The 15,969-nt window shown below is 44.1% G+C and overlaps 1 protein-coding gene across 4 annotated transcripts in view; it reads right to left on the bottom strand.

Moving 5' to 3' along the window:
* The window catches only part of Klhl6 (kelch like family member 6), a 39,598-nt gene extending 24,427 nt beyond the window's left edge, over positions 1–15,171 (bottom strand). The window contains exon 1 of one of the 4 annotated variants that reach the window (XM_048445159.3): positions 14,802–15,171. In XM_048445159.3, coding sequence (XP_048301116.3) covers positions 14,802–15,094 — 293 coding nt within the window. In that variant the 5' untranslated portion in view covers positions 15,095–15,171. Of the gene's footprint in view, positions 1–2,344; positions 2,391–14,801 lie in introns of those variants that run through there. The other 3 variants (XM_085685310.2, XM_085685307.2, XM_085685309.2) reach the window with 3 other exon arrangements.
* Between the last annotated feature and the right edge of the window lie 798 nt (positions 15,172–15,969).

Raw genomic sequence — 15,969 nt, 5'->3', positions numbered from 1 at the left:
TCACATATATGCAACCAGGTTAATACATTCTTTTCTATGAGCAGTGCTGTTAAGAAAGGATTATTCCTGGAAACAACCTAAATGCCCCTCGACCGAAGAATGGATAAGGAAAATGTAGTACATTTATGCAATGGAGTACTACACAGCAGAAAAAAAGATATCTTGAAATTTGCAGGTAAATGGATGGATCTAGAAAACATCATATTGAGTGAGGTAACCCAGACCCAGAAAGACAAATATCATACATACTGACCCATACGTGGTTTTTAGACATAAAGCAAAGAAATCCAGCCTACAATTCACAATCCCAGAAAACCTAGACAACAATGAGGACCCTAAGAGAGACAAACATGGATCTAATATACATGGGAAGTAGAAAAAGACAAGATTTTCTGAGTAAATTGGGAGTATGGGAACCATGGGATAGTGTTGAAGGGGAGGGGAGAAGAAGAAAAGTGAGCAGAGAAAAATATGGCTCAAAAAATCAATTTTGAAAAAGAGGATGGAGATTGAGACAGAGATCCACATTGGAGCACTGGACTGAGCTCCCTAGGTCCAAATGAGGAACAGAAGGAGGGAGAACATGAGCAAGGAAGTCAGGACGCAAGGGGTTCGCCCACCCACTGAGACTGCGGGACTGATCTAATGGGAGCTCACCAAGGCCAGCTGGACTGGGACTGATGGAGCATGTGATCAAACCAGACTCTCTGAACATGGCTGACAATGAGGGCTGACTGAGAAGCCAAGGACAATGGCATTGGGTTTTGATTCTACTACATGGACTGACTTTGTGGGAGCCTAGTCTGTTTGGATGCTCACCTTCCTAGACCTGGATGGAGGAGGGAGGACTTCCCACAGGGCAGGGAACCCTGACTGCAATTTGGACTGGAGAGGTAGTGGGACGGGGAGGGGAGGAAATGGGAGGAAAATGGGAGGAGGTGGAAATTTTTAATAAAAAATAAAAAATTTGCTGAAAACAAAAACAAAAAAGAGAGAGAGAGAGCGAAAGGATTATTGTTCCAGTGTAGTCAAAGGAGTTTCTATCACAAAGGATCAGGGAGTCACTAGATCCAACCTTGATGAAAAACAGCATGAATTTGCTGGCTATGGCAGCCAGAGACTCTGAGCCGCAAGCACCAAAACCTTCCAGCTTCCATTTCCCAAACCAGTTCTTATTTTTCATCTCATTTTCACAATAATTCATTTATTTTGATGTGTGAGGGTGTCTTGCCTGCATGCATCATGTGCAGTAGGTGCATGAAGAGCCTGTGGATGTCAGAAGAGAGTATTAGATACCTCTAAGTAACTGGACTTAGAGATGGTTGTGAGTGGCTATGTGGTGCTGGAAATTAAACACAAGTCCTTGGAAAGAGCAGTCAGTGGTCTTACTTGCTGAGCCATCTCTCCAGCTCTTTCCCTAAGCCAGTTCTAACCAAAGAAAGCACGCAGACAGCTCAGTCTAGTTTCTGATCTCTAGTTAGTCTCTAAAGCCTACTATGTCAGCTCTTACCATAACTGGATCCTGTTTACATCCTTGGCCTTGAGTCCCACAGCCTCACAGGGTGAGTCACAGTGTAAGCTACAAGGCCAGGCACATCTGAATACTGTGTGTGCCTGTCAAGAGCACAGAATCCCGAATTTTACCAACCCTAAGTCAAATGAATAAAATCTTTGGTAATGGGGCTAGCTAGGTGCATTTCATTAGACCCTATGATGGCTTTCATAATTCCTTGGCAAAATAAAATTTAAAATCCACTGTCCTAATCTGAACGTGATAGCATATGTCTATTATCCCAGCATGAGAGACTATCCCAGCATGTTCTGGAGGAACATGCATAAACGGCCAGCCTAGGCTACTGTTCTGGTTACTTTTCTATTGCTGTGTTAACACACCGTGACAAGGCAATTTATAGACAAACAGTTTATTGGGAACTTATAGTTTCAGAAGTGAGTCCCGTGACCATCATGGCAGGGAGCATGGCAGCAGCTGGGCAGATATGGTCCTGGGTAGTAATTGGGGGGCTTACATCCAGATCCACAAGCATAAAGCTGAGAGAGAAAGCTAACTAGGAATGGCATGCGCTTTCGAAACCTCAAAGCCACCCCCAGTGACACAAGTTCTCTAACAAGGCCACAATTCCTAATTCTTCCCAAACACTTTCACCAAGTGGTATCAAGAATTCAAATATTTGAGCCTCTGGGGATATTCTCATTCAAACCACAATGGGTACAAAATAAGAACCTGTAAATAAATAAATAAATAAATAGTCCCCTAACACAGGCCCCTTTGGCTCCTACCTTACAGAAAATTGCAATACAGATCAAAATTAAGAAAACAACGAACCAGGGTTAGGACAGGTATGCACCTGGATATTCCTTTATGGCTCTGAAGGTTCCCTTCCATCTTTTGAGATCCAGTGCTCCCAGGATCCCATCAGGCCTGGGGATCCTTCACAAAGGAAAGGGACAAGTAACAACCTCTCCCAGCATGGAAAGCTCTCAGTGCCAGACCTTACCCACCCTCTATGTCTCTAGCTAATATAATCAGAGAAGGTGCTGCAGCCTCCACTCAGGTAGCACAGTTCATTGGAGCTCAGAGTTTCCATAAACAGCCTCATTAATAATAATAAATAACACACGATTCTGTTCTTGTCTGTTGTGATCATGCAAATCTCTCACACCTGGGAGAGTGCCTTCTACTGTGGCTTATTCCCCAAGGGCTTGTGTGTTCTAAGCTTGGTCCGCAAGTGTAGCAGTGTAGAAGAGCTGGGACCTTTCAAACACTGAGCACCTAGCACAGGCATGGGGCTGTTAGGGCACTGCCATCAGAAGAACCAATGTGGTTCTTATGGGACCCTGTGTAATTGTTCAAAAAGGGTTATTTGGGACAGGAAGACAGGCCCCACCCCCATGCTCTCTGGCTTCTTGTCTCACTGTGGGACCTTGCTCTCCTACACATTCCCACCATAATATTACCTATTAAGTGATTCTGACTCCATCAAGGTCAGAGCCAGGTCAATCATCTTCTTGAACCTCCAGAACTACATAACCCTTTCTTCTTAAAGTTCCCAGCCTCAGGTATAAGTTATATAACAAAAAAGAAAAAGAAAAGAAAAGAAAAGAAACTAACATGTACCTTCAGGGGAGCATTTGGAAGTATATAGACATCTTTCTTTCTACTTCAGATACATACCTCATAAATAGAGCCCACACTTCTCTCTTGAGCTTGAAGTTGAGTGTTTAACACCTCCAGCCATTGAACACGCATTTGAACTAAAGTGGTAGAGGAGCTTAAAACTGAGGGTTTCTTCCACTGACTTTGAATAGCATCAAGTCTTTACAGAACTTCTGTTTGCCAACTTTCTGGCTCATGTTTACCACGCCTCAGCCACTACATACGGCTTTGGGGAAGCAGACATTGACTTGCTTACTGTGCATTCAGAACTCTCAAAACTAGGGACTTGGCAAGCGATGGAATTCTAATCATCCAAATTTATGGCAGAAAGTCTTATTCTGACCTAGGAAATCGGACCCAATAGAACATAACAATAAATACTTGTGTCCAGGACCCAGTGATGATCCAGCCACACATGTGATGGCCATTCTTGTTTTCTTGCTCAGTATCATTCTTACCCTATTTAGTAGGAGCTCTCTGGCTTCCCACAACGAGCTACCCCTCCCTGTACACTATCTTGAAGGTTTGTGTGGAGCTAGCCTCACTTCTTAGGCCAGTGGCAAACATGATCCAAGTTATATGGTACACCCCCAAGTCCTAGTTAATTAGTTATGGCTGAGCACAGGTCCGAGCAGAGCCAGTTTCAGAACTTTCTGTGGAGATACTACTACGAGAAGTTTGCTTCCCGTTGAAATTGTTGAAATAAAAGTTCGAAGATACTTGTAACCTCCTTGTCTCTATCCAACAGATTAGGGAAGAGGAGAGGGAAGGGGGGAGAGGGAGAGGAGAGACACAGAGAGAGACACACAAAGAGAGATTAACTTGAGCACAGATATTCATCTGTACCTGAGAGCAATGCATCTAGGCTTTTAAAGCAAAAATACATGAGTACACTTCATTCTTTTAGAAATGCCACAACAAGCATTTTTAATAATAGCCAGATGCAGAGGTGGATGGACAGAGGGATGAAAAGATACCCACCCACATGGACAGTCTGGGCCAAGATCTAGCTACTTCATCCTACCTCCCACACACACTCCCACACTCTGACTACCATGAGCATAAATGATTGTGATGACCTTACACAGATATGTGTGATGAGAACTGTATTGTCTAATGATGCTTGGAATCAGACCTTCTGCACTCTCTTGCCAGAGCTCCCATATTACACACATGATGGTTATCACTTGACTCGATTTGCCTTTGGGTTTGTACCTCATACTTCCCACTGGAAATGAAGCCTGACTGCCCCAGCCTAGTGGTTCCCAATCTGTGGATCAAGACATCTCATAGGGGTCAACTAAACCACAGGAAACCACAGATATTTACATGATGATTCATAACAATAAAAAATTACAGTTAGTAACAAAAATAATTTTATGGTTGGAGTTATCACATGAGAAACTGTGTTCAAGGGTCGCAGCATTAGGAAGGTTGAGAACCACTGCCCTAACCAAATGCCATTTGCCTCCTAGACCAGCTCCTTGAGGTCTACTTAGAGTATCACTCCCTATTATATCAGAAACAGGGTGTACATTGGTACTTACTGCCCACAGCCACAGTCTGAGCCTAGGCATCCCATGCCATTTTCCTTCTCTTCTGAACATGTGCCATCCCAATTCACCCAGGACCCTGTGGCACCTCGCCATGATGGATAGGTCATTATCAAGAAGTTTCAGATCAGCCTCTGACCTGACTGAGCATTCCCTGGTTCTAACTACTTAGAATCCTGCACATGTACTTTGGTCCCCATCTTTATCCCAAGATACTGACATGTGGAGGGTCTTCCAGAAGTAGATTATCCCTACTGTGGAGCAAGATGCTGGTCCTATGCATGTCCCAGAGTGCTCCCTCTGCCAACTTCCAGACTGACCTGGACCACAGACCTGACATTTGGCTGTCCGTGATACAAAAGGCAGAGGGTAAAGGAGAAAGCTGAGTACTACTTCCAGAGAGCAAGAGCAAAACCAAAGAAGGAGGAAGGGGAAGATGGGGAAGAAAAATTTATACACAAGCATCTAGTGCACAGGTGCCAAGGCTAGGGCACCAAACCAGCACCTAGGGTACTTGTCAACCTTAGCCCCTGAATGCGGACTTCATCAGTACCCAGAAAAAGAATTCTCTACTTCCAGTCCTCTCTCGTAGATAACTCTTTAAAACTCAAAGGGCAGCACCTTCAAAGCCTACACTGGTCTAGATGGCACAGGGCACAGTGTAATAATAGCTGTGGTACTTCCTGCAAGGTGGTTGCAATGCAGCTTTCAGTGCTACTGAAGAGGAGGAGACTCTCACAGAAGCCTCTGATACCTTGTCTGCATGCCTGGGAGCAGGCAAGTTTTTCAGAGCAATTGGGCCAAACTTCGTTTGTTTTCAAACTATTTACATAATTTGAGCCCATAGTCCCATGCCTGTGTGAATGAGAACTCCTGGGTGGGGGGGGGGAGGAATGTGACTACAAAGGCCAGCTGATTGACTTGAGCACCAGTGACTGTGTTGGGGAGGAGGGAGTTTGGATGTGTTGAGTCCCAAATTATGTTAAGCCATCATTAGTTCCCTTAAAGTCATTTATTGCCTTCTTCTGCATGCGACCTAACTCTTAGGTAATCTCTGGAATGCACCAACCAAACACTAACTTTCACCAACAAAAAGGCTAAGAATGCTCTCAGATAATATCTGGGGCCTGTCGCTGGAGTTTCTCACTTTGCTAAAAAACCCACTGATCCAGCATACCCACCAGTGTGTTTGCCAAGCATGTTGATCCCTTGCTTTCTTTGTTCTGTTTCTGTAGACGCTTCATGCAATTGCTACCTCATTGGAACATGGTATTCAGGGAGAACCAGAACCTGTGCTCCTGGCCCAGAATGGACAATACCTTTTGTTCCCTTGAGATGAAAGCTACTCATTTTGTTCCAATTTCAAAACATCTAACTTTATCCAAAAACCTGTGAGAATAATTATGACAATGTTCATAATTAAGTAGTAAGTGAATTACAATATATCCACTGTTTGAAAGAAATAACTATGCCTAGCAAGTAAGGGAAAATGCTTACACTATGCAATTGAATTGGACATAAAGAATAAGCGATAGTATGTGGTACAAGCACAATGACTTCTTAGCATCTATACCTAGAAGAAAGAAGTGACAGCACATTTAAATGTCAATAAAAGACTTCTAGTATTTTTTCTGTAAATTTAGAGCTCAATATGTATTTATCAGTCTTTAATATTTCTTCTTTTTCCTAGATTTGCCTTCACAAATCTGACCTACTTATGTAAAAGAAAATGAGCATTAAAAACAACAGTAGGATGACTTACAGTGGTAGGTATAGGAAAATATAAAGCCGGCCTCTGCACAGGAAGGATTCTGGGTAACGGATAACTGAAACAATTAAAGAGTCACACGTGGAAAGAGGAGATGACGGAGGAGAAGGAGGACACCAAAGCGAACGCAGCAGTTGCTTAACCACAATGGTTGTCCTGGCGTCAGTATGTCTCTCCTGACACTGAAACACCATCGAGAGTTAAAGACAACAGAGAAAGAAAGAAGTTGTTTATGGGAGGCAGTTTCTAGATCTGCTAAGTCGTTATTTAAATCACACAACTGGGTTGAGAGGTCAGTCAACCACAGCCAAGGAGGGGGACAGCGGCATCCCCCCCCCCGTTTCTGTGAACAAAGCTTCAGCAACACCCATGAATTTATGTGTCCAGCAACTGGCACAGAGATCACATAACCCCAAAGCTTAAAACATGCACTTTAGGTTCCCTTACAGAAGAACTGTGCTGACCCTTGATCTAGAATAAGAAGTTGCAATTTTGAATAATCCACAGTTTATAATTCTTTCATAGTTAACACATGTATCAAATAGATTTCGGTCATTTTCACGCATAACCCTTCCTCTATCTCAACCCTCTCCTTCTCATGCTGAAATCTCGTTATTCCCAAGCCCCCTCCTAGTTTTAAGTTTCCTTCCTGTGTGTGACCCACTGAGTTAACTAGAGCTCCTTTCACAAGTGTGTATATGGGGAGCAGGCATTTACTGGAATATGGGCAATTTATTAGTGGCATCTCCTCCAGCAACCATTGACTGCAACCAATAACTCCAGGGAAGGCTGGGCCTCAAGGCCCCTCCCACATCCCATATCTATGATGCACTGTTGAGCCCACTCTTGGGCAGACAACAGGAGCTACAGTGAGTTCATGAGTGCCAGGGTCACAGTGTCTGAAGCCTTCCTTGTGCTGCGCATCCGCCCTTCCTCCGGCTCTCAGAATCTTGCCACCCCCTTTTTTGTGATATGGACTGGAAGATCCTGGGCCCCGGAGGGCACCTACAACTATTGTTTTGCTAAATGTCAAACAACGGCCTTCTAAATTCTCGTGTTCACATCCATAGATGAATGGTGCTCTCAGAGGGGCTTATTGTGCTGCTGGTGGTTAATGTAGAAATCATACCCGACTGAAACAGCAGGAACAGCCCATGCTTTCTTTCTATTTAATTTTATCACGATTTATTGATTCTTATTTTCTGTGTAAGACTATTTTCTGCAAGTGTGTATATCATGTGTGTGCCTGGTGCCTGAGAAGGTCAGAAGAGGGGATCAGATCCCCTGGAAACGGAGCTATAGGTGATTACGAGAACTAAACCCACATCCTCTGTAACAGCAACAAGTCCCATCTCCCCAGCCCTAATTAATCCATGTTTTTAACTAAGTGGGGGGGGGGTTGTAGGATTAGTGCTGAGTTACTTTGAAATTATTTTGCTTCTGACCTTGTCTCTAAATGAGATGGGTGGGCAGGTGAAGGACTGGCAAGGGCACCTATCTTCTCCGTCCCTTCCCAATCTGTAAACTCAAGAGCTGTCTGCAGGCGAGCATTACGTCATCTTAGTTACCTCCCAGTCCTCCCCGTTCTGTGCTGTAACTCTCCTCCTAGGCAGTGGTAGCTGCCAGGGGATGTCTGTGGTCCGGCTGCTATCAGAGAGGAGTCGAGGTTACTTGAGATTGCCTCCTACCGCCTCTGCCTTCATCCTTCATCCCAGCCTACATCGCTCTCACTGTGACCTCTCTTCTTAAGACATCATCTTGCCATGTGGCTCAGAACAGCCTCCTATTCTGGATCCTCCTGCTTCTACCTCCCAAACACCCATTTTACAATGCCCAACTACACTGTAACTTTTCCACTGGAACTTCTAGAGGGTCTCTCTGATGCGGCTGTCCCTCCTTACAGCCCAATACGGTATTTTCACAGATATCAAATCGTGCCATTTTTGTATTCCCTAATACTCCTCCATGGCCTCCTCCTGCTGGTAAGATACATTCCGCTCCTTAGCCATTCATAACAAAACCTTTCATGGTCTGACCCTGGTAGTTTCCCAGCCATACAGAACTGCATGCACACCTACTCCACTCCTCCCAACGATTTGCATGTGTGTCTGTGTGTTGCCTCTCCAGATGGTTCTTCCCGCCAGCTCCAGGTCCACTGCAGGTCCGTCAACCTATTATGCCATCCTGAGTCTTAGGATGCAGCTACATATTGGCACTGCCCTTTCCTCATCTTCCTTATGTGTACACACTGCTGTGTGTGTGTGTGTCTCTCTCTCTCTCTCTCTCTCTCTCTCTCTCTCTCTCTCTCTCTCTCTCTGTGTGTGTGTGTGTGTGTGTGTGTGTGTCCTTGTCTACTCATCCCGCTTTCCAGGATAGTCACAGGGATCTGACCCTCTCCAGATGCCTCCCAAACCAAAATGTCCCAGATAATCAGACTTACTCTATACGATTAAGGATCCCACGAATCTGGTAAGCTTTTATTTGACCCAGGCATGGATCATTGTGTCTTTCATTTTTATAGATCCCTCATGCAAACTGTTAGTTTTCAGTTTTATCATGTTTTAAAGTCATAGTAGAATATCACTCATGTAATTAGTATGGTCTTTTCACTGAAACTGATATTATGTTAACTAACGCATGAGCTTCCAGACAGCCATAGCAAATAAAAAGGTACAGTAAATTGGCCAGTAAAAGGACGTAAAGCAGAATTTACTATCAATCTTTAATGCACATTTATTTTTTTTCCTTTTGTTGAATGTGTCCCTTTTCTGAGACATTGTCTCCCCTACCCAAGATTCACTCAGACAACACTGTTAATGTGGTCTGTGGAGGCTCTTGCTTTTAGATCTCTCTCTCTCTCTCTCTCTCTCTCTCTCTCTCTCTCTCTCTCTCTCTTTCACACACACACACACACACACACACACACACACAACACACACACGCTCGCATGCATGCACACACAAATACACATACACACCTACCTTTTTGGCTAACCAAAACTCATAACTGAGTGGATCTAGGCCAATAAGCATCTTTCCCAGGGTTCTTTACACTAAAAATAGAGAAAATCTCTTAAGCTCCCTTTAGAGTCAAAGCTGCAAAAAATGAGTCTCAAATCTACCAAACAGCAAATGCCAACAATGTGGCAGAAGTGGAGAGCCAGTGAAGGTGCAGCCAGTGAGAGGGAGAGGGAGTGGGAGGGAATAGGAGGGAGGGAGATGGAGTGGGAGTGAGTGAGAGGGAGTGGGATGGAGTGAGAGGGAGTGGAAGGGAGTGAGAGGGAGTGGAAGGGAGTGAGAGGGAGTAGGAGGGAGTAGGAGGGAGGGAGAGGGAGTGGGATGGAGTGAGAGGGAGTGGGAGGGAGTGGGAGGGAGGGAGAAAGAGTGGGAGGGAGTGCATCCGACTGCACTGTAGGCCTGGCTTTCTCCTTGATCTCTGCTGAGCCCCAGTCTTTCTATGATATAGATATACACTCGAGCCAATTTCATTTGAATTTCCATCCCTTGGAACTAAAATCAAACAAAACAAAGCAACACCCGCCAACCCACCCACTAAAACAAACAAACAAGCAAAACCCAAGAAACTGACTACTGTGAACATGGTGGATGGAGCTTCAGGCCCATCCATGAAAAGATCAGATGTCACACACAGTCAGCTCTTCTCAGGGACTAGCTGTCCAGAGACATGCTGCCCAGGCCTCACACAGTGCTTTTACAAAGGACTGCTTGCACACCCATGGGAAATATTTCTCTGTTGTGCTTTAATTGAAAAACTGCATGGAAAATACTCAAAACTGAAAGACTAGACTTCTTGTTCTTTAAAATAATTTTTGCCACATTTATTTGGTACATATATGTATGTTTATGGACACATGTGCATGTCATGGCCATGTGGGAGGTGAGAGGACAACTTGAAGGAGTTCCCTCTTTCTACAGTGTGAACTCGGGTCCTCAGGCTTGGAGATAAGCATCTATGCTGAGACATCATGCCAGCACTCTGGTTCTTGATTTAGTGATTCATAATTCCATATGCCCTAGACACTAGGTATGGGTATGGGTCCATTTTATTTAAGAAAATACCAAAGAAACTTAATACTCTTTTGCATGGACTATAATACTACCACCCACTCTGTCCCAACACCATACCCCACCCCACCCACACCTCCTAGTCTAAACTAATACTGTAAGAATCACTATATGGGCATAGCATACCTATGTCCACATAGTTATATGAGGGACGTATTGATACTATACTATTCTGAACCATTTTGGATTTGGGGTGTATGTGTGTGTTTAAGAATACAAACCCATGGATACATGCATAGAGGCCAGAGGTGGACATGGCTGTCTTTCTCTGTTGCTCTCCATCATATGTTTTGAGTCAGAGTCTCTCACTGAATGTGGAGCTCACAGAGTGGCTAGGCTATCTCTACTTCCCAGGACTGGGATTACAGGTTTGCACTGCTATGCTTAGACTTTTAACATGAATGCTAGGGATCTGAACATGAGTCCGCTTGCACAATAAACATGTGATGTGATGAACTATCTCCCAAGTCTGCAGTTTGGATTTTAAGTGCTCCTTCCAATTTTTCCTATGATGACTAAACTTTGTCTTCCTCCCCTTTTCTAAAGCATACACTGCCTCCCAATCTTGTGAGAACTTCTACTTAACCGGTGAGTCAGCTGTAGGAGGACTATCCAGGTTTTACTGACTCTGAATATATATATATATATATATATATATATATATATATATATATATGTATATGTTACCTCCTAAATAATCAACTACTGCAAATGGCACCAAGAACACAGGAATGAATAAGGAAGTCACTGCCTTCACATAGCTCACTCTGTTTCCCTGACTGGCCTGGAACTCTGTTTCCCTACGCAGACCAGGCTGGCCTCACAGAGATCTGCCAGCTTCTGCCTCTCAAGTGTTGGGATTAAAGGTGTGTGCTACCATAGGCAGGTCAGTCTGTTTTCATAGGGCATGGGAAAGGAAGAAATAGTGCGAATGGTTGCCATTTTGCCTGCTGGGACCTTAAGTTGCACACCCAATACCTTGAAACAAGAGTCACAGTGTAACAGCTGTTTTTCATCTAATTCAGGACCACAGAAGTCATTTGGGGGTACTGGACCCTCCATCAGCATGGCAAATTCCCCCTTCTGAGTGGGGCATCTGGCAGAAACCTTCACTCCACTAGGTTCAGAGACTTGATGTTCCTTCCAAGCTCCTGTCCCAGCCAACAATCAGAGCTGAGACCTTTGGCTTGGGGAGACAAAGAAGCAAGGACACATGAAAGCCTATTTGTGTAGAAGAAACAGAAGCACCAGTGAGCTCCAGTTTTCAGAAATGGGCACAGAACAATGAGGGAGTTGACGCTCCACACTGTCCACAGTACAGCTGGGCTTCTGATCCAGGCTCAGTGGCTGAGATCTAGACTACAGCCTGACCTCCCTTGCACCTGTTTCTTTTCTAAGTCTGCTTCTCTACACTTCTTGGGATGGGGTTTTCCAAGCCCATACCACCACAAACATAAATTTCTCTTTTCAAATAAGCCAGAGACCATTTCTGATCACAAAAGTAGGAAATCTGACTTATTGCCACACATGATGTGTTTTTAGGCAAACAGATTAATAAATAAATTGTTGTATTATTTACATTCCATGATAGCTCACTAGTAAATGTAGACCTCAAAAACTATAGATAAGGGTGCTAAGCCTTGGAAGTCAAGTAATTCTGCTCAGATTTTATAAAGCCAAGGAGCTAACTTTTAAGGTTTACCATCCTTTGTTCATGTCTCAGTCTTAACAAAATGTATTTTTCTCCAACTTCCTCATTCCTCCCCAGACTTTAAAATAGATCCACAAAGGGAAATTCACTGTCTGAGTGACTAATATTGTCCCTGTTTGGCTGACACATTCTTACCCTATCATTCTTTTGGCACATAATTAAATTCTTGCAACTAGTTGTGTGTGTGTGTGTGTGTGTGTGTGTGTGTGTGTGTGTGTGTGTGTGTGATAAACAGGACCAGCAGGTTGCTGTGGGTGAAACAGCTCTGATATATTGACAAGGCAAGGGGCTGCATGTGAGGGGAGTGATGCCTACACTGTACCACAGAGACGACTGATTTCCATCTGCTGTGGTGTGATGATGATGACAGATAATTCACGCCTTACAAAATCTTAGAAACAAAGCAAAGAGTCAGTGAGTCACTGTCAGACCCAGTGTGGGTTCTTGGTCATAGGACACAAATTGGCTAATTTTTTTTTAAATTAAAGGCATGCTAGACTTCATTCCCTCATCTGTAAGATGAGCCCAATACCCCACCTCATTTGGTTGTTGTGCACATTAAATGGGCTAGGTACATGTGACACTGGGCCCATCCCACACAACTGTTCAACAAACATAGAGTCCTATCTCCAGACGTGTATCCATTATAGGAAGAAAACTATGTTGGAAATACCTAGATGTCAATCTAAAAAAAGAATAAGATCAGGCAATTTGGCTAGAAAGTCTCTGTCCACAGGCAGACGCTCACACTCACGTGTGCTTCAGCATCTCACCACCACCACTTGCCCTGAGGACCAGAAGAGTGTTTTCTACATCAGCAAGGGTAGAAGATCTGAGCTGAGGCACCTCTGCTTATGAGGAGAAACCCAAGGACCAAAACAAAGTGATGTCTCAAGGGCAGAGAGCCAGTAGTCCTGTCTCATGAGCAGGCAAACACAGTTTTAACATTCACAACCAATGACAGCAGTTTTTCAGTGACTCAACAGAGAAAGAATAAACTGAAAATAAGTACCCAGAGCACTGGAGCAAACTGGCTTTCCTTCACTCCTAAGGGAAAGCTAGAGGCCAGTAGCCAATACAGTGGCAGGCTAAGCAGTGCGCCGTGTCAACCTGTTTTCATAACTGTGCTTGCATTTTACCTAGGGATGCTGCCCATAGAATGATGCCCATAGAAAGATGCTCCAAACTTGGCAGCAGCTTGTACTGCATTTAAAACAAATCTTTCAGAATGTGTGGCATCCTTTCTCCAGCAACAGCCAGGTACATAAAGTGCGCCTTGCATTTCCTCATCTGAAAAGGGGGCATCTGTTACTTTCATAATGCTGCTGCAGAGTGAAACTGGCGACCATTGTTTGTAGTGCAGAGCAGGCATGCCTTCCCTCAAATCAGCAGAGCCCCCTTTGCCTTGTCAATGCATGGGAGCTATTCCAAATAAAATACTGTTTTATATATATATATATACATACATATATATATGTGTGTGTGTGTGTGTATATATATATATATATATATATATATATATATACTTCCTATGATATTTTCTTAAAATCCTCAGTCAGAACTGAAAGGTAGGAAAATCTCACTAAGGATAAACAAAGTGATTCTTCCACCCTCCAGTTTCCAAAGTACCTCCCTCATCTACACCACCCTGGTTCCCTATCATGTCACACTCATGTGGACAATGCTGATCCGGCTCTATTCATAGGGGGTTTCCACAAAGCTACTTTGAGCTAATGTATCTGCCAGGCACCGTGGAAGACCTTTCACTAGAAGGACCCTTACAACAACGACAAGAGAAACAGTCACTGTCCCCATCTTCCCATTCACACACTGAAACTCAAGGGTACCAAGGAAACTTGCCTAAAACCTCACAGCCAGAAAGGGTCCAAGTGAAATGGAAGCAGGTCTTGTGGCCCCAGGTCTCCCACTATGACAGCCAGGAGCCTTGCGCACCCAGAGACTTACTGTATTACTTAGCCTCCCTACCTCTCCTTGCACAACAGAAGCCCTGAAGTTTAGCAAGTCATCTGAGAGCTTCACGAGTGAGGCCACATCCTTTTTCTCTACCTCCACTGATGAACAAAGACAACACCATGTTCCTAACACATTAGTCAAAATAAGGGAATAGATTGGGGGGAAAAAATCCCCGTGACTTAAGTAATTTCACATCCTTAAAATCAAGGACATACTTATATATGTAAAGTTTACCGTCATAAATAAGCCCTGCTCCTAAAGAGTCCCAGTTTCTCTTATAACATGGCCTAAATCCAAAATCTAAAGTTTGATAGTTTCTTTCTTATATTTTAGTTAGGCACACAAGTCTTAGTATATGTACATGCATATTTACATTTTATATAATATATAATGTAATATACGATATCATATGTAACATATATATTATAATAATAAATAACCATAAATGTAACAGCAGATTAGGTTCAGCTCTCACATCTACAGGTACTTTCCTGAAGCATGCAGGCAGTTTGACTTTGATTCAAGGCAGGCTGACCTGAAATAGTTGCTGGCTGCTGCAAGCACCACACGATGGCAAGAAAATTCCTGAATGTCCACACACAAGATGACATCTGTCAGAGCGTTTTCCTCTCGGAGGGTCTCCAGGCCGGTCTGAAGAATTAAGGAAAGTCTCGAGTCATCAAATTTTACCTTCTCCCCATTTAATATTTCCACCAAGTCCCCCCTTTTCGGGGAGGACTTGTCCGTGGTGAGTGCCGAGGGGCCTTCCAAGCTCCTCTCTACCACTTCGTCGTCACTCATGGTGCAGGCGCCTCTTTGTCCTGCCATCGACGTCCAGACTGAAGGAGCTGCCAAGTTTCGGGGAGGTCACACTGCAGAAGCTGAGCGGATTTCCTGCGCGGGCCCCTCCACTTATCACCAGCTGTCACACATACATAACAGGAAGTCTCACACTTTCTCATCCTGTTACTACAAACGCCAGCAGCAACTCCTCCTCTTCTTCGTTCTGTGGATGGTCACGGGGCTAGGAATCTCTTCCAGTGGATGGGTGGGACAGGAGAGAAAGGCAGCTTCTCAGAATCTCCTGGGAGTACAGTTTAGTCATCTCTTGCCTCGCACCCATGGGCGGCAAGCCTCTGGGTCTGGATATTACCTGGTGCTTCCATAACCCACGATGTCACTGAGAGAATGGGCAGGTGATCTCTATCTCCCACTGCCTAAGACCCTTCGAAACCTAATGATCTCCCTTCAGTCAGCACTGCACATCTCTTATGCCATCGTGCCCAGTTGGCAATGTCAGGGAGGTGACATTGTCATGACAGCCATTAATACCTCCCACACCAAACAAGTGTCTCCTGATTTGCACAACCTCCACGAGAGAAAGAGGAGAAATAGTTTTCAGAAACCTCATCCCCAGGGTCTCATCTCTTGCCTTAGGGGTAGGTCAACACCTGATAGCCCTAGCAAGTCTCTATTTGGCCTGCTCTTACCCAGCACTGACCAACCACGTATTTGATAGTAGATCATGGAGTGTTTTCATTACTTTGGCAGGTCTGCATTTCTTAGTAATTGTAATTTATTAAAATCTCACTATCCTAGGGTTTTATGTGACTTAATGCATGTTAGCCTTTATCGAAATGCAATGGCATTAGTAAGAAACTTCTTGTTTTACAGCTAAGAAAACTAAGGCTCTTCTCAGAGGA

The sequence above is a fragment of the Myodes glareolus genome, chromosome 2, assembly GCF_982192425.1.
Source record: "Myodes glareolus chromosome 2, mMyoGla1.1, whole genome shotgun sequence".
Taxonomy (NCBI): domain Eukaryota; kingdom Metazoa; phylum Chordata; class Mammalia; order Rodentia; family Cricetidae; genus Myodes; species Myodes glareolus.
The sequence above is the reverse complement of the archived record's forward strand: the minus strand, read 5'-3'. Positions and strand labels throughout refer to the sequence as shown.